Source organism: Peromyscus leucopus, chromosome 2 (assembly GCF_004664715.2).
Source record: "Peromyscus leucopus breed LL Stock chromosome 2, UCI_PerLeu_2.1, whole genome shotgun sequence".
In the NCBI taxonomy this organism is placed as follows: domain Eukaryota; kingdom Metazoa; phylum Chordata; class Mammalia; order Rodentia; family Cricetidae; genus Peromyscus; species Peromyscus leucopus.
In genome coordinates this window covers 64,527,977-64,546,397 of record NC_051064.1, presented here as the reverse complement: position 1 = coordinate 64,546,397, position 18,421 = coordinate 64,527,977, and the positions used below count along the sequence as shown (strand labels likewise).

General features: G+C 49.1%; 1 protein-coding gene across 6 annotated transcripts in view; it reads right to left on the bottom strand.

Annotated features, from left to right (window-relative positions):
• Epb41l4b (erythrocyte membrane protein band 4.1 like 4B) overlaps window positions 1–18,421 on the bottom strand; it is a 153,046-nt gene that overhangs the window by 100,853 nt on the left and 33,772 nt on the right. For all 6 annotated transcript variants that reach the window (XM_028882995.1, XM_028882992.2, XM_028882994.2 and 3 more), the window contains exon 2: window positions 7,738–7,842. In XM_028882995.1, coding sequence (XP_028738828.1) covers window positions 7,738–7,842 — 105 coding nt within the window. The remainder of the gene's footprint in view (window positions 1–7,737; window positions 7,843–18,421) is intronic.

The window sequence follows — 18,421 nt, the reverse complement described above, 5'->3', positions numbered from 1 at the left end:
TGCCATGAAGGCTGAGTGATGGGACTCATGGTCTAGTACCATGCCATGAAGGCTGGTCGATGGGACCCATAATCTAGCACCCCACTATGAAGGCTGAGCAATGGGACTCATAATCTACTACCCTGCCATGAAGGCTGAGCGACAGGACTCATGGTCTAGTTAGTATCCTGCCATGCAGGCTGAGCAATGGTCTAGTAGCTAGAAATTTCCCTGGCTTATAAGGAGTATCTAGTTTGCCTTGATACTGGAACCAGAGGGATCTGAAGAGGAAATCATATCCAGGATGAAGACAGAAGGGAGGGAAAGAACACTAGGGATTCAGGGCTGGGGATAGGGTGGGGATAAGGGAATAAAGAGGCTATGATGAGATTCAAACTCACTGTTGTGTCAGTGTCCCCAACTCAAGGCCCATCACATTCCAAATGGGTGCTAAGCACCATCTCTGCCTACACGCAGGAGGGGTCACCCTTCCTCTTCATCCAGAGTGGAGCCCCTCGGACTCACAGTGGTGACTTGAGGTTTCCCTGGGGATGAGCTGAAGTCTCCCCGCAATGGCTTTCCATTAGGCACTGCCCTCTGCACATGTGCACCCGCTCCTCACTGCTGATACTCAGGGCTGGGCTCCTGGAAGCCTGCTGCACTTCCTCAGTCCATAGGACACTTCTCTGCTCTACCACAGATGGAGGCGGAAGGTCAGAGCTCCTTTCCTGCTTTGCAACTTTCTGGTATGTGGTCACAAGTCAGTCTCTCCCTTACCCCTTCTTTCATCTTTCTCAACATGTGCTGCTCCCCAATATGTCTATGGGATCAACCCAATTCAACAGTAAGAAGGACAGGTTCCCGCAGATCACATTTAAACACAACCATGTCGTCGTCGTCTTCTTCTTTCTTCTTTTCTTCTTCTTCTTCTTCTTCTTCTTCTTCTTCTTCTTCTTCTTCTTCTTCTTCTTCTTCTTCTTCTTCTTCCTCCTCCTCCTCCTCCTCCTCCTCCTCCTCCTCCTCCTTCTTTTTTCTTTACCCCTGGGCTACAGCCCCAGCCCTGCTCCAAAGTGTCCTGAGGTGTAGTAGTGTTGGCACAGGTACTTGTAATGACCTTCTGAGACACGGGCAGCATGAAGCCAGGGGCCCTGCAGCATCTCCAGCAGCCAGCACAACTGTGTGTTAACTCTGCTGCACAAACCTGCCTCTCACCTGCCAGATTCAAAGCCGGGAAGAACAGAAAAACAACACATGGACTGTCTGGAAAGAAAGGCCAAAACTGTCTTTCCTGGCTCTCATACTGCAGAACGTACTGCCATTAAAAAGGCCCTATTCATGTTGGGAAGGGGCCAGTGAAGGAGACTCCAGGGCTACACATGTCCTATACAGCACTTGCCCTTTGGATAGGAAGGGAGGAAGCTCCTGTGAAGACCATTGTGATAGGGAACATCTTTTTGTATGCTGTGAATGTGTTGCTCTGATTGGTTGTAAATAAAATGCTGATTGGCCAGTAGTCAGGCAGGAAGTATAGGCGGGATAAACAGATAGTGAGAATTATGGGAAATGGAAGGCTGAGTCAGGAGATGCCAGCCCACCATCCAGGGAGCAGCATGTAATGGCACATAGATAAAGCCATGGAACATGTGACGATATATAGATCAACAGAAATGGGCTGAGTGTAAGTGTAAGAGCTGGTCAGAAGTTAGCCTGAGCTAATGGCCAAGCAGTTTTAATTAATATAAGCTTCTGAGTGATTATTTTATAAGCGGGGCCGCAGGACTATGGGGGCTTGACGGGAGTCAGAGAAAACTTCCAACTACACCGTTGTTACAAGCCCTGTCCTAAATCCCTGTTTACCCTCTGCTTAGAAATGCCTCTCCTATTCTGTTGACACATGAATGCCCACTCCTCCTCTTATGCTATCTGATGCTCGGGTACTCTCTCCTCTGTGAGCCTGGACACCTCCTGCTGGAGGAATGACCACACTGTACTCCACGGGAAACTTCATCTGTCTCCATGACCAGATGCACCAGGCAGGTACAATGTCCAGCTATGTCTGCAACCAAAGAGCTTGGCCCTGAAATGCCCTAAGTCAAGGTTAGCAAATGTTCTCTTTCCATGTGTGCCTGTGTGAATATGTGTGTGTGTGTGCGCGCACACACACACACACACACACACACACACACACACACACGAGCACATTTGTGTATTTACTGTGTAAAGAACAAATAACTCTATAGTCCAGTGGAAAGTACTTGACTTTGGAGTAAGAACAAATTTTGGATGCTGGCTTTATCGTCACTTTATTGTTTTCAAAGTTTCCAATTTATCTGAGCCTTAGATTTATCCCCCTGTAAAATGAGTCTGCTCTGTGGTCAGCTTCATAGATGGATTATGAGTGCTGAGCAGAAGTCATTAATGTTAGATCAGAGTGGGAACTCGGTCAATAGCAGCTACCATGACCAGTTAGCAGAAAGGCTGGAGCACAGGCCAGAGGCCCTGGCTCTCTACAGAAAGCTTTGCTACATAAACTCACACTCCCAATCTGCTCTAAGCTGATCCCAAGTGTCGATCTGCAGAGTGGGTCCCTGGGTGGCCTTCCTATATGACACAGAAAAGGGAAACAGGAGGTCCCAGCTCCAACTGCTAAAAATAGGCAATGCCAACAGGATCTGACAGTTGCTTCAGGGCTGGGCAGGGTACCATGGAAACCAGGCTTGGCTCTTTTCAAGGAGCTAGGGATGTCAGCTTGGTATATACAGAACTGTACCCGAAGCCCCGCCACTGCCAGCCCTCAGATGCTTATGTCAGGGGCTGGGTGGGAGTATTTGACGGACCCTTGAATGGAGGGCAGGATGTCCTCTCCAATGAATCATTCCTTCCCAGTGCCCCACTCTAACCCTACCCAGCCAGAGCAAAGAGGCTACTGTGGTCTGGATAAAGTTTGCTCCCAAGGCTTATGTGCTGGAGGCCTGGTCTTCAGTGTGGTGGATTTGAGGTACCGGAACCTTTAAGGGGTAGAGCCTGGTGGGAAGAAATTAGGTTACAGAGTCCCACCTTCTCTGGGTTAAGTTCCTGGGGACTGAATCAATTTTGTGTCATTATAACTAAAGCAAGACCACCCCATACCCATGGCCTTTTCTGCATGCAACCGTTTCCCTCTCAGAAAAAGTCCATATTGGACTTTCAGTGTCTGAGACCATGCAATAAATAAACCTGTTGCCTTTATAAAGTATCCTGAATCAAGTATTTTGTTAAAGGCTTTCCACCACAGGAAAAAAACTACAAATGCCTCTCCTATGATGAACACTAGTGGGTATGTGCCTTGCTCCCAAATAAAAAAGAGGAAGTCATGAAGTCTCAGGAGTTAATCAGAAAGATCTCTTTAGTTTTCTTTTATGTGTATGGTGAGTGCTTGCATATATTATGTGTAGCACATGATATGTGTACACATTTATGTGTACCCATGGCGTACCACAGACCTGAAGAGGAGCCTCTAGAACTGGAGTTATAAGTAGTTGGGAACCACCGCATGTGGGAGCTGGTCCTCTGAAAGAGCAGGAAGTGTTCTTAACTGCTGAACCACGTCCCCGGCCCCATTTGTTTATATCTACAAATACCAAGCCCAAGGACATGTAATGAGGCTTCAGCGAAGGCAAATGAGCTCCAAGGTTTACATAGAGGAAAAAAATTCAGCGAGCTAAGGACGCACTTCACGAGCCATGAGCTGGTCTGTGGAGATAATCTAGACGGCCATCCAGAAGTTTAAGTGGTGAGACGTATCAGTGGGGGGAAGGGTCCGGTGGGATGGCACAGATGTGGGCTGGCACCATCAGGACCAGTCTGTGACAGCATCCTCTGAAAAACCAAATGCACGGGCAAAAGGGCTGGCCCTGGAGGCGGCAGCACACCTCTTACATCCTTGGACTTGAAACGCAGATGGGGATCCCACAGCTGCCTTACAGGAAGTCCCTCACGTCTGCAGAGCAGGATGCTGGAGAGTCTTCAGGACCAGCAGAGCCAAGGCATCTGCGGGTGTCTAGTCTGGGCAGGACACCTGGGTCCTGCTGTGAACATCCCTCCTGCTCCATGGCCAAAGGGCACAAGGATGGGCCTGCCTGCCAGCCAAGCCAGCAGGGCTTTATGGCAAAGTCTTTCACAAGGGAGTTCCATCCAAAGCTTTCCAGGAAGCTAAAGGGCTGTAGAGGGGTCACCCGGGGATGAGGAAATGATGGCCAGACAAGAAGCCCTTAGTTCTAAAGACAAAAATGATGGCTTTCTAGCTGAAGGAGACCCTGGGGCAGACAGATCTACAGACTAGTCACTGACCATAAAGACGGAGAGCTCTCAGGTTTGGAGACACAAACTTTACGTGACCAGACGGGTCAGAACCAGGAACAGGGTCCAGAACTGACTCCAGCTCCTGGGCTGTAGATCTCCTAACGAGAAGCACCACCCGCCTAAGGCAGGATAGAGATGAGTTTGGGTGACATGAAGGGCTCGAGAGTGTCAGAGGCTAGGGTGGTCAGAGGATGCTGAGCACAGAGAAACTGAACGTGGTTGGGCTGGCTAGTCAACTTGACAAAAGCCAGAGTCATCAGAGAGGAGGAAGCCTCAGTTGGGAAAATGCCTCTGTAAGATCTGGCTCTAAGGCCTTTTCTTAATTAGTGACTGGTCGGGGAGGGCCCAGTCCACTGTGAGTGGGCCAGGCCATCCCTGGGCTGGTGGTCCTGGGTTCTATAAGAAAGCAGGCTGGGCAAGCCCAGTAAGCAGCATCCTAATACAATTAAATCGCTATCAATCCACAGAATCAGCTTAAAGACCAAAGGAATTTATTTGAGGGTTAATTCACAAGACAGAATGGATTGTAGCAGGACCCTGCAAGGGTGAGGCAAGATCCAAGCTGTTCTCTGGCGAGCTCTGCCCTGGTCCATCTCAGCATCCAAAATCCACAAGGTAGAGAGAGCGCATACGTGCATCCCAGGTCTTCAGGGTCCCTGGCAGCTATGCCCAAGGGGCAGGTACCTAGCAGCTACCTGCTGCCTCACTAGGGACAGTGCTTCAGGGCATGGCACACACAGCCACCTACTATAGCACCCTCCATGGCCTCTGCATCAGCTCCTGCCTCCAGGTCCCTGCCCTGCTTGAGTTCCCGCCCTCACCGCTTTTGATGATGAACTGTTCATGTGGAAATGTAAGCAAAATAAACCCTTTCCTTCCCAACTTGCTGTTGGCCATGGTGTTTCATCACAGCAACAGTAACCCTAAACTAAGACAGTGGAAGCCACTGAAAGGAACTGGGGGTGCCGCTGCAGCAGGAAGACGACGCAGGGGCAGGCCAACCCCTTTACCCAAAGATGGAGTAAGAATAGACAGGAGAGAGAAAGGCTTGGAGATGCAAGGCAAAAAGCACAGGAGTTTGGGGCAGATGGCCTCCGTCTTCTCTGCAGGTGAACAGCTGCTAGACGTAAGTGGTGAGGATATGACTAGAGTTCTGTGGTAGGAACCAGAAAAGGAACCAAGGGGCACCGAGGCATCGGTGAGACGCTCACCCTCCTGGGGCACAGCGTGGAGGCTTGGACTTGGCTGAACCTGTCATCTCCGCTGCAGACAAAAGACACAGGCGCTCATCTCCAGCAGTGCTTGGCAGCCTGGGAAGAGTCCCAGAGCAAACAGATGGGCCTGGTTGCCAAGGGGAGGCCAGGGAACACCCACAGGGGCAGGAGGACCAAAGACTGAGTGGGGACCGATGCCTGGTTCCTCCAGGGCAGGGAAGAAGGCAGGAAAAAGAGGAGACTGGGGGATGGGAGATGGTCAGAAGGACAGGAACAAGGGAAGCCGTGAGGTTTGCTGAAATGAGGTTTAAGGAGAGGAAAACAGTATCTAGAATGTGGTCAGAGCCAGCAACTGAGTCCTGAGTGCATGCAGGTGAAGAAAAAAAAAATAGAGAGGCCTTGATGGATGTGAAGGCCAGCGATGAGGGCAGACTTCAATTTAAGGAAGTAGACTGAGCTAGGGAGCAGAAAGGGAGAAGGTGGGATGCCTCCCTGGAACCTGGCGGTTAAGGGAGTCTCCAGTGGAGAAACAAAGCAGGAATCAGACAGTCAAGGAGGCAACAGCTGTGGCAAGGTAAGGACTCTACTGAGAGCCGACAGAAGTCCCAAGGTACAAAGGAAGTGGTGGTGATGTACACAGACACCCAAGAGATGGCCCCTCAGGAGGATGGAGCCAGGAGCACCAACAGCCAGAGTCCATCTCCTCGGGGCTCAGCATCACCCTGAGAGTCCCCAGCAAACCCATTTACCAGGCACCAGTTTTGAGCAGCTCCAGCTTATAGCTATCCCCAGGAAACATCTGCTAAGTGTCCACCACGAACAAAGAGCTTCAGCTCTCCAGCTCAAACCTGTTCCCAGAAAAACCAGCTTCTACGACACTGTCTCACCTAACAGCCTAGTCCTCCTGCCCCACGCTTCTAGTTTTAGTCCGTGTGTGGTAGGTATGTGTCCATGCACATGTACACCTGTGCATGCAGCACACACGTGCTGGGTAGAAGCTGATGGGTTTATTCCTCGGTCATTCTTCACCTTGTTGTTGGAGAGGGGTTTTATCACTGGGCCTGGAGCTCACAGATTAACTAGGCTAGATGACTAGCAAGCTCCAGGGTGCACCTCTCTCCACCTCCCCCGGGATGTAGCATTGCTGGGTTATAGACATGCGCTGTCACACTGCTCAACATGGGTGAGGAGATCCAAACTCAGGTCCTCACATTTGCACTGCTGAACTATTTCCCTGGATCCTTAATTAGTCTTAACTCTCCACCACCTGCCATGTTCGTTACATCAACTGTATTCACCAGCTTCGTTCAATGCTTAGAATAGAGCTCGGTGTGTAACAGTCCCTTAGCAAACACGTCTAGAGTGCCGAATACATTATCTTTGAAATCCAGAGGTGTATCTTGTTGGGAAGAAGCACTACAAAGTCATTCCTGCCCTTAGAAAGAGAAGTACAAGGGCTGGACAGAGGATTCAGTGGTCAGGAGCACTAGCTGCTCTTTCAGAGGACCTGGGTTCCAGTCCCAGCACCTACATGGCTGCTCACGACAGTCTGTAACTCCAGTCCCAGGAAATCCAATGCCCTCTCTAGCCTTGGGCACTGTATGCACCTGGTACATAGCCAAAACATCCACACGACATAAAATAGTTTTTAAATAAACAATTAATTTAAAAAGAAAGAGCTGCACTGAGCTTTGTGGAGGTCATTCACTCTAGCATCGGTCTCCAGAGAGTGAGGTGAGTCTGTTCTGACTTCCCAATACCTCCTCCCAGAGTGAAGGCCTGCTCTGATCATCCCCTCCAGCCCTCCTCCTGTTCAGCTGTGCTGACAGCACCTGCCATCTTCCCTCCCAGGTTCTGCAAGAAGGTGATGGATCCTCGAGACCCACCGCTGAAAAGATGTCGAAGTGATTTCTTCTTCCACCGCTACGTTAGCCATGTGCCTATCATGTCCCCCTGTGTTCAGCCGTGTTTCCAGAAGGCATTCTGTGCAGAGCCTCCTGGTCAGTGGCTACCTCAAGGGTGGGAGGAGCTGACGAGCATCCTGCATGCATTTCATTCAGGCACCAGCACTGCCTGCCAAGCTCATCACTGGCACAATATCTCAATTTCACTCTTTTCTCTATCAGTGTATAGTGAGCGGCTGTGGCACTGCAATTAGCGCGAAGAACCAATCGTTCTTGAAATGAATCACAGCGAGACGTACCGTGACCTGGGCGGAGTCGAGGAACTGCAGACCAAAATAATCTGTTTCCACCAGGTCCAAGTGGTACACAATCTGGTCAAACAAATCCTGGCCTTTGGCATGTTTCTGGAAGACAAACGGGGACGTGGAAATTAAAGGTACAATAGATGGTTAAGAAACAAAAATATTTTTAAAAGTCCTTTTCTCTCCATCAATTGCATACATGCATACAAATTTGTTTTAAGTGAAGTAAGAATGTGTAATTAAAGATACTCTAAAATACCAGGCAATCCTATGAGTTTAAGACCCAGCTGAACACTGTCCACCCTCTCCCTTCTCTCCTTACAAGAGGAGGCCTTCTGGATGAATGACCTGATGTGATAGCAAGCTTTGCCCAGGCCAGGCACCCTGCAAAGAGGTGTGATGGGCTCTGCTCCAGCACAGCCACCCCTAGGCTGGATGTCAAGGCAGGCCACCCTAGCCACTCTGCTAGTTCTTGTCAAATGGCCTGGCCAGCCTTCTGGTTTTACAGGGCAATCCACCAAAGCCCAGGAAAGACAGAAGATCTGCCCAAAGTGCACAGCCATCCAGCTAGGACTCAAACCCAAACCCCGGGTCCACTCCCACCAGCGCTCTGTGTGGTTCACGGATGGAGCATGAACACAAGAGGAGTCAGAGGCAGCAGCCACACCTGCTACTTCGAAGCAGGCATGACCTTGGAAAGCTGCAACTTGCTTCTCCTTCTGCCTCACAAAACAGGCTGGCGGCAGATGCTTTCCCCGCCTCTTCAGGAAGACAGAGGGGCTCTCCACCGGAAAGCTACTGCAAGAAGACTCAGACCTCCAACTAACTAACAAAGAGGCTTATTAGTACTCATTGGAGCAGAATGCAGGCATGTGTCTCGGATAAAATCTACACCACAGCAAATACATTTAAACTAGGTGTCAAAGAAAACAAACAGCAACTCCATCCAGTGACTGGAGAACTCACTCCTTATTACAAACACTGGCAGTCAACTGGGAAGCGGCTGGCGTCGCCTGACCCTTCCCTGTGGGGAAGAGTAGGTAGTAGTGAACACACAAATTAACTCAAGATGGACCAGGCCTCAGGGGAAGAGGGAGAACTATGAAACTTCCGATGATATGTAGGCACTTCGTGAGCCTGGGTTAGGCGGCGGTTGATGAGATGGCATTAATAGTATGAACCAAGTAACCAGAGAACAATGAACTGTACATTCACGTATGAAGCGTCGGTGCTTCAAAGGCAATCCAGAACATGGGGGAAGTTTGTAAATCACATATAGTCGTCACTCCAGCCTGTGGGGAAATGTTCCAGCACCACTCAAGAAGACCGAAATGCACAGATGCTCAAATCCCTCACACACATGGCAAATAAGTTATGCATATCCTCTCACATGATTTAAATCTTCTAGAGGACTCATGATACCTGAGACACCACAGATGTTATGTGAAGAGCTGTTTTGACTTCACTGTGCTGTCTAGGGAATGACCTAATGTATAGAAGTGTCTATACAGGTTCAGTACTGATAAATTTTTTTTTCAGTAGTTTCGCTCCAGTCAGTTGATGTAAAGGGCCAACCATGCCTGATAGAGACTTTTATCCAGAATAAATAAAAGAACTATTACAATTCAATAATGAAAAGACAAGTATCCAATTAAGAACCAGCAGAAGGGCGCATACAGTCCTCTGAAGACATGCAAGGGTTCAGTAAGCACCTGGGAAGGTGAGCATCATGAGCAGCCACGGAGCCCAGGAAACCACAGCAATAACCCGACCCACTCCATGCCCACTCAGATGGCCGGGAGGGAAAAGACCTAACAACAAGTGGTGGGCACACTGGACTCCGCACATACTGCTGATGGAGTAACGGATTGCAGCCACACTGGAATTCTAACCTCGAGGTCTAGATCCAAGAAAAATAAAAATGCATGCTCATGAAAACATTGTACAGGGATGTTCGCAACTTCATTCATTATACCGAAAAGGCAGAAACAACTGAAATGGCCATCAATTGATGATCAAAATACAGAAAATTCATTTGGTAGACTATTACTTCACCATGAAAAGGACTGGAATACTGATGTATGCTACCATAGGGTGGGACTCAGAAAACCCTCCGCTTCAGTCCCAGGAGATCACAAAGCACCAAACTTGTATGACCTTATCCTAAGAAATGTCATAGTGGACAAACCACAGAGACAGAAACTAGGCCAGCGATTGCTTAGGACTGAGGGAGCTGAGAGTCGACAGCTAGGCTGGTATTTTACCAATGAAATGTCCTACAACTGACTGTGTTGACAGATGCAGAATTCTGCATATATTAAAAGCCTCTGGACTGGACAATTAGAAGGTGATGTACAGCATGTGAACCCCAGCAAAGCTATTATACATACTAAATGTATGTTTTCTTTATTAAAGAATACCAACATGTAAAATAATTAAGAATGGGAAAGTTGCAACATCAACATCTCACAGCCTGAATAACAGCAGAATGGCAACTCCCATCCCATCAGGTAACCAGTCACTGTGGCCCTATGACAGAACATCCCACCTCCTGAGTCAACAAATTGCTTCACAGTCTCTCCACAAGATCCAGCCTAGAAGGGGGGAAAAAAAACTCTAGAAACCCCATAATGCACACTATCCCATCTCTAGTATAGGAAGAAGAGACAAGGTGTGGAGAGGCAGCCTGAGGTTCAAAGATCTAAAAGACAGTCTCCCAAAAGACAAGGTCAAACCACAATGCCTACGACAGACACATGGACACCCACTGCCTAGGATACACACTTGGCTGAGGAAACTTGCAGTGAATCAGGAAGTGACCACAATAAAGTCAGGGTAGCTGTTGCTCGTGAAGGGCAGGGTACGAAGGGTTGGGGTTGGGGGGTCGGGAGGACATGTCTGACCAGCAAGCATTACTCTATCTCAGGAGACAGGGTGTTTGGGGTCTGATAACTCATCAAACTACACCCCAGTTTTATCTGCACATCTCCATCTACAGGGCATGTCCAAAGTAAAAACTCAGGGGCGGGGATGAAGTTTCATTGTCGAGGGAAAGAACACTAGCACACGGTCCTGGGTTCCAATCCTCAGCATCTACCGCAAGACTACAGACTGCACACTCCTTGCTGGATCAGCGCCTCTGAGGACGACAACAGAAGCCGAAGCTCGATGTACATTGAAGGGCTCTACAGCCTATCCCACCCGAGAGAACAAGCCAGCTAACGCCCCCAGCACAAGGACAAAGAACGGTGGCATGCCGCCACTCCAGACACGGCCCTACCAGTAGAGAGGACGATTACAAAGAGCGAGATCAGTGGGAAGAAGTAAATGGGCTTTGATTCCAACTACAGAAAAGCATACGTGCCATAGACTGGCAAGATGGCTCAGTGGGTCAAGGCACTTGCCACACACGAGTCCGACAACCTGCGTTAGAGCTCTGGAACCCAAGTGGAAGTGGAAGGAGAGACTCGTCTCCACAGAACTGCCCTCTGGCTTCCGCACATGCAGCAGGCACATACAATCATAAACAACATGTTAAAACATATGCACTGTATCACTATGAACTGCTTTATAAAAACCGGGTATATGAAACAAAACCAGACATATTCCAATGGGAAACTGGGGATATTTTCATTTTGAACTTCTCTTGAAAACAGACCTTTGGACAATTGTGAGACATGATTGGAGGGGGGGGGGAGCCCCAACTCTGGCACTCTGCCTTCTTGCCTATAACAACCAATCCTCGGGCTATGTTCCCTGTTGCTCTCCAGTGCAGCCAGCCCCAAGCAACACCTGCTATTGTGGAGCCGATGCTTCATTAAGGAGTGTCCTAGTGGGACAGGACTAGTTAAGAAAGGCTTTAGCAGCAGGACGTGGCAGAAAACCTAGGCTGGGAGGAAGCAAGAGACTGTGCTTGGAGCCCAGATGGACTACCCACAGCGACATGAAGCAGTTCATAATCTGCCCCCCCAAGCCCCTACCCCCAACCCAAACTTGCCCAGTACGTATCTGCATGGCCACAGAACTAAAGCAGCCCCAAATCCAGTCTGCACCCCGACCTGTGCCTCTCTACTTGGGATCAAGACTTACCCTCCAATATATGACTTCATCAGTCACAGATTATGAACTGATGTGCACAGTGAAGAGGGTCAGTGCACACCCCCACTCTACTTCGTTCCGAACACTATTCCTCCTTGCGCCTCTGGGTAGAGGCAGGGAAGGAACCTTTCCACAGGAAAGCGGTCCTTTATCATACCAGACCCTCCCTTGGTGGACTCATGGCTGCCTCCTGTGTATCTACAAACAATCAACTGTGCTCCTTACTACATCTTCTTCTGGAATAATGAACTCCCAGCAGGCCTTGTCAGCTTCACAGAGAGAGGCAAAATGAAGGTGAGGTTGGAGGGGTCCTCACAGCAGATGCTCACAGGGTCACTAGAAGGACCAAGATGGGAGGGTTGAGGCCACTGTACTAGAGCGCACTACCTCTCAGCCCTCCTACCCTGCAAATTCAGCCCTCAAACCTCAAAGAGGCTCCAGATAACTCAGTTTCTCTGTACTGTCAAACATCTCATCACACGGAGCAAGGTATACGCTCCTTCCTCTCAACCCCACAGGTAGGTGCATGCCTGTAACTTAACACAGGATCACCTTCGGGGTGCAGCAGCTGTCTATGCTTCCCGCCCCCACATCGCACTCCTCCTTCCAAGTGAGCACTCCCTGAGGACAGGGTCTAGTCATGCTCACCTGAGTAACCACATCCCTAGCCCTCCAAAGCATAGAGCCTAGCTGTCACTCATCATAACCTACACAGGTGATGATGCATAGGTGGATAACCAGGGAGGTGTATGGTGGGGTCTGGGATCAAAAAGGAAATGCAGCGGATGGGCTGTGCTACAGCACCAGCCACAGACCAATGGGGCATCACAAGCGGCACGTCTAAACACGAGAATGTACTCACTGCAATATTTTCAAATTCTGCACTCCGCCAACCAGCACCTAGGGAAGCAACTGCACTTGCAAGGCCATTTACCTAAACACAATTTTGTTGCAATTATGTGAAGTGCTGCTGTCTAATGGTTACCACAGGAGATGAGTTACTGAGGAAGTCATCCTCGATGCTTTAAAGTAAACGAAGTCTCCCCATCTGGGCCAGATTCAGTCATTCACTCATTTAACAAGCATCTGCTGGTCGTTCATCAACTTCCAGCCACCCTTCCAAGTCCTGGAGATACAGCGGGAGGGGGGGGGGCGTGGGGGTGTTTAGAAAGTTGAGAATGTGATGGTGCACATCTGTAATCTAACCTGGGTGGTGGAGGCAGGGGAATCAAAAGCTCAAGGCCATGCTCTGCTATGAGTTCTAGGCCAGACAGAGCTACAGAAGATCATGTCTCAAAAAACAAAACAAAACAAAAGGCCCACCACAGTGGTGAATGCTCTTATTCCCAGTATCTGGGTGGCAGAGGCTGGTGGATTGGTGGACCAGCCTGGTCTACAGACCAAGTTCCACACCAGCAAGGACTACACAGTAAGACCCTATCACAAAATTTAAAAAAAAAAAAAAAAAAAAAAAACTTAAAACTCCGAGCTAGATAGATGGCTCAGCGAATTTAAGAGTATTTGCTGCTTCCAGAAGACATGAGTTTGTTCCCAGCACCTATGTTGGGGAGCTTCCAAGTGCCTTCAACTCCAGCTCCCGGTGGTCCAATACCCTCTTCTGGCCTCCCTGGGTAATGCACTCACATGCACAAACCTACACTCTGGCACACATATATACAAATAATAAGATTTTTTTTTTAAGTGTAACTTTTTTTCAAAGCCTAAATAAATAGTCTGAACTGGGGATAGCTGTTCCCTGCTCCCTGCAGGAAGTCCTCGGTGATGAGCACCTGCTGAGAAGCTAAGTTGTGCAAAGCAGCTTAGGATTCCCACAGCAGGCACCTCCTGCCCTCTGAGGCTGCGTCCAGAAAGGGAGGCCATCGCCAGGCCTGCGGTTCTAGAATACAGTGATGCTGCTGTGCCTATCACCAGGCTTCCATGCCAAGCTGCCCCCCAACACAGCAGGCTCTAGCAAGCTCTGCCTTGAGTTCTTGCAGCCCTAATTCTTATGCCTCCCATCTCAATGTATCATTTTTCCCAAGGACCAGCCACTTTGATCAGTATGCCTCTTTGTAGCAGCTCTCTCTGGGTCTGACAGGAGCTGAAAATAACAAGCTGGTTAAAAGCTGAGAGTCCACAGTTGCCAGCCAAAGTTGGGGTGGGCAGGCACACAGACAGCTACTAGGGAAGGGCAGGGACTCTGTGCTGTCTCTGCTAGCCAGTCGGGAGGCTACTGTGCTGACTCATTGGTTCCCAGCCCTGTTTCTGATAAGGGAGACTGCTGGACGGCCGATGTCTTCACCGCACGCCCTAAATAGAGGAACTGCGTGACCTGAGATAAGATACCACTGGCAATGTCTTACTGCATCCTGGCCCAGCTGCAATGCAAACGGGCCAAACCCAGTTGTAGAACAAAGATGGTAGGAGCCAACCATCCGAATCTCATTCATCTCCCAAACAGAAAAAAGCCAGGCTTCCCAGGCAGACTTGAAAGGAAGGGGTAAGCTAAGCTGCACATGCTCAGTTAAGTGTGTACGTTCTAGTGGCGAGCCAAATGGGAAGAGCACAGGGTCTAAAAGACAAAAGCGACTGCAGGGGCCCTCTCAATGCACCTGCCCCACATCCATCACATGGTACGTCCCTGTGTGCCCTTCCTCCCCTCCATCTCCACCCCAGGCGGGAGCGCATCACTTCATACCCAGACAATAATGGTCCCGAGTGGTCCCGACACCTCTAGTGTTGAGTCTGCCCACTACGGCCCTTTTTCTCCGAGTCTCTGAGAGAAGCCATTATTCAAGACATCCTTCTCTGCTCCAAAGTACCCACCACGGAAGCAAGTGTGGGTGCCCTCCAGCCTGATCAGGGGCTTACATTCTAACAAGTTCTGCCTCTCCCTAGGGCCCTACAAGTACCCTGAATTCCAGCCAAGTTCTGAAGTCTGATGCCCTCCAAACACAATATCCACGCCACCTTCCACAGCAGTCCCTACCTGAACAGCCAGACTTGTGCCTCTCCATGACCTCAGGTGCTCTCCTACCCCATTCCCACCCTCACCTACAGCAAGTCAAACCCTGGGGCCAGCACCCTTCCCTGGTCATCATTCGATCCACTGCCCTCTGGTGTGCGGAGGTGGACACAAGCATTAGCTATAGATTAAGGAGAATCCCCAGTCCCCATAAAAGCTTTCAAATGACCCACTGTTTCACAAGGCTGATCTCCCCATCTCCAATTCTCTTATGCATTTTCTATAGCTGGCTGGGACCTGAGAGTAAAACTCTTGTACAGCCGTCACCCCCCACCACAGCACCCCAATCATCTCTAACACACATTATGACACTGGTGTTTTATAAATCATATCCCACTGGGCAGTGGTGGCGCACACCTTTAATCCCAGCACTTGGAGGCAGAGGCAGATGGATCTCTGAGTTTGAGGCCAGCCTGGTCTACACAGCAAGTTCCAGGATAGCCAGGGCTACACACAGAAACACTGTCTTAAAAACAAACAAACAAAAATCATATCCCATGTGACCGCTCCTAATATTTACATATCTCCTGTCTATTTATCTGTTTGGGGGTGGTTCTGGGAGTGGAACTGAACTGGGGATCAAATCCAGGGCCTTACACATGCTAGGAAATGCCTTCTTTTCTTTCATTTAGATACGTGTTACTATGTAGTCCAGGAGGAAACTATGGTGCTCCTGCCTCCTCTCACCAAGTGCCAAGATTACGGGCATGTGCCACCTTGTTCTTTTAAATACAAAATAGAAATAAATTTTGGGCTCCCATGCAAGGGTTAAAACAAACAAAACAACAAAACAAAGCCTTTAAAATATAATTTTGCAATGCTGGAGCTCAAACCCAGGCCCCTGAACAAACTAGGCAAGCGTTCTACTGAGCTGCATCCCAGCCCCTATGCTATGGTTTCTGAACCTATGGACAGCTGGTTGGTTTGTTTTCAAATTTGCTCCCATTAAGTTTCATCATCATCATCATCCTGAAACTGGCCTGAGACCTGTTATATGTTAAGTACATTAAGAGTTCGGGCCCGTTCCTCCATCTCTCGGTTATCTATTTCACTCTTGTATCATGGAAGTGACCCAGGGAGGCCTGGGTGGGAGTGCTGGAGTACTGGGCCCACAGTGCCTCATCAAGGCACCTGTGTGGTGAGGGGCTTCCAGCTTGGTTATAAATATGCACAGTTGTTCTACACAGGCCTCTGCCTTGTGCCTCTGTGGGGTCACACACTGGATCAGAATCCCAGTTCTGTGACCCCCTCCAGCACACCGAACAAGACCCGTGCCATGCTGGAGAAGATGGCAATGTTCTCACCTGCTCTGTCAACCTTGCTCAATGGCTGTATCAACAAGAAAGCAAGTGGGCATGCATGTCATGTGCTGCCCCACCCCCCTACAGAGCAGGAGTACTTTCATCCAAACCTCCGTCCCCTGCCAGGACACAGGCCTAACACTGTGTGCGTTTAGTTAAACACTACAACCCGAGGTACCTGAGGTCTAACAATCCCATTCAAAGAAAGATTGAGGTTAGTCTGGTTTGGGATGTTTGTAAACCTACCTTGATCTCTAAAGATCAGTTTCCTTTCCTAACACATTAATACCCCCAGTCTAAACCTGTCTCAGAGCCCTACCTGAGACCATAGTTGGCTTCAGAGCTAGTAGTTCCCAGAAGGCCCCTGCCTCAAGGCTCGAGGCCACAGTTTCTGGGAAGTACTCTTTTCATGGTTAGTCACGGGCTCTCCCAACTTCTGCCATACTTGTCCGTTTTCTTTCTTCGTCTGCTTGTCTTTCCTGCCTGCCTTCTGTTAGCAGAGCTGTTAGGGTAAGAAACTAGCTCTCTGTCAGACACACAGATCCCAAGTGGCCCTAACAAGCTCACCTAAAAAAGGAGATTTCTTCATTATAGCCACACTGCTAATCAGAACAGAGCGCACCAGTGACACTGCCTACCTCCACCCCAAATCCATCTTCAGGATCCTGACACAAGGTTTAGGTTTAAATAGGGTAGGGAGGCAAGAATTATCCACAGCCAAGCAGACTTGGTCAAATGTGGTCCCATCCACCATCTACCCACCCTGGGTTCCAGTCTTTCCCGCCAAGCATTGTCCGAAAGGCATGAAATGTCTTCTGAGTAGACACAAGCTCCTCCCCTGGCTGGCACTGGCTTCAACATTTTCCTTCTTCCAGCCTGAGGTTCCTGGGCAAATTCTAACTCCTAGGGATCATTATTTTAATAGTCTGGTGGCCAAAGAGAGGCCAGAATGTCTCTTCAGGAATCTCCATTCCTGCCAAGACAGTTACACTCTCCCCCACCCCCTACCACTTTCCTTTTCAGTGTGACGCCTTGACCCAGGGTCTAGTACCTGCTACACAGATGTTCTAGCACCACTGGGTCCCAATGCTAGTTTTCTATGAGCCTTTGTAAGAAACTAGCTCTCTGTTAGAGACACACACATCCCGAGTGGCCTAGGCATGTCCCCTAAACACATGTTCTCTCATGTGTTAAGGACTTGGCTCCCAGAGTGACACTGTTAGAAGCAGCTTACCTTTAGGGCTTTGTGGGGGGAGTAGGGGGATCAGTTTGATGCCCAGCCAGGAGTCCTCGGGTCATTGGGGACCTGCCCTTGAAGGAGTTTATGGAACCCCACCTCACCCACTCCCATTGTTCTTGCTTTCCGTCTCATGATATAAAGGGTGCTTTCTCTGCCACCTGATCCTCACGACGTGCACCTGCTAACTACAGGCCCAAAGCAAGGGGACCAGCTGCTCTGGGACTGTAACATGCACAAACACAGGCCAAACTGGAACTTTTTCTTCTGCAAGTAATTACTTTGAGTATTTTGTGGTAATAACAACTAGAAAAGTCCCAGTTGTCAATATAGCTACGCTGTCATAAACAAAGAAGATAAGGATGTCATACACACAAACAACTAAAATGACCAAATAAATCACCCTGGAGGAAGAAATACCACTTCAGCAACTAGAGAGATGGCTCAGAGATGAAGAGCACGGGCTGCTCTTGCAGAGAGGACCCGGGTTCGGTTCCTAGCATCCACATGGTGGTTCACAACTGTTTATAAACTCTAGTTCCAGGAAATACAATGCCCTTTTCTGGCCTCTGAAAGCACCAAACATGCACATGGTGTGTGTGTGTGTGTGTGCGTGTGTGCGTGTGTGCGTGTACACAAGCAAACACATAAAATAAAAAAACAAAATCGTTATTTAAAAAAAGGAGAAAACTACTATTTCAGCCATTAGCAAGATCTGGTGACTAAAAACTGGATTTTAAGCCAGTGAAAGCTGTACACCTGCAATCATTGCACTTAAAAGGCAGGAAGTTCCCAAATTCCAGGCCACTCTCTCTCAAAATAATGCGTCCCCACAAAAAGGAGACTGGGCCTCATACAAGTCACATGGCCAGCTTATACAGCTTCCAACTGGCAAAACAAGCCTTGGAACCCCAAGGCTTCCTGGCTTTAAGTGCAGAGTTCTTTTATCTTAATCCACAGCTTCCTGGGCCATCTGATTCACCACCTTGGCTCTGAATTCATGCTAAGTGTCCTGCAAAC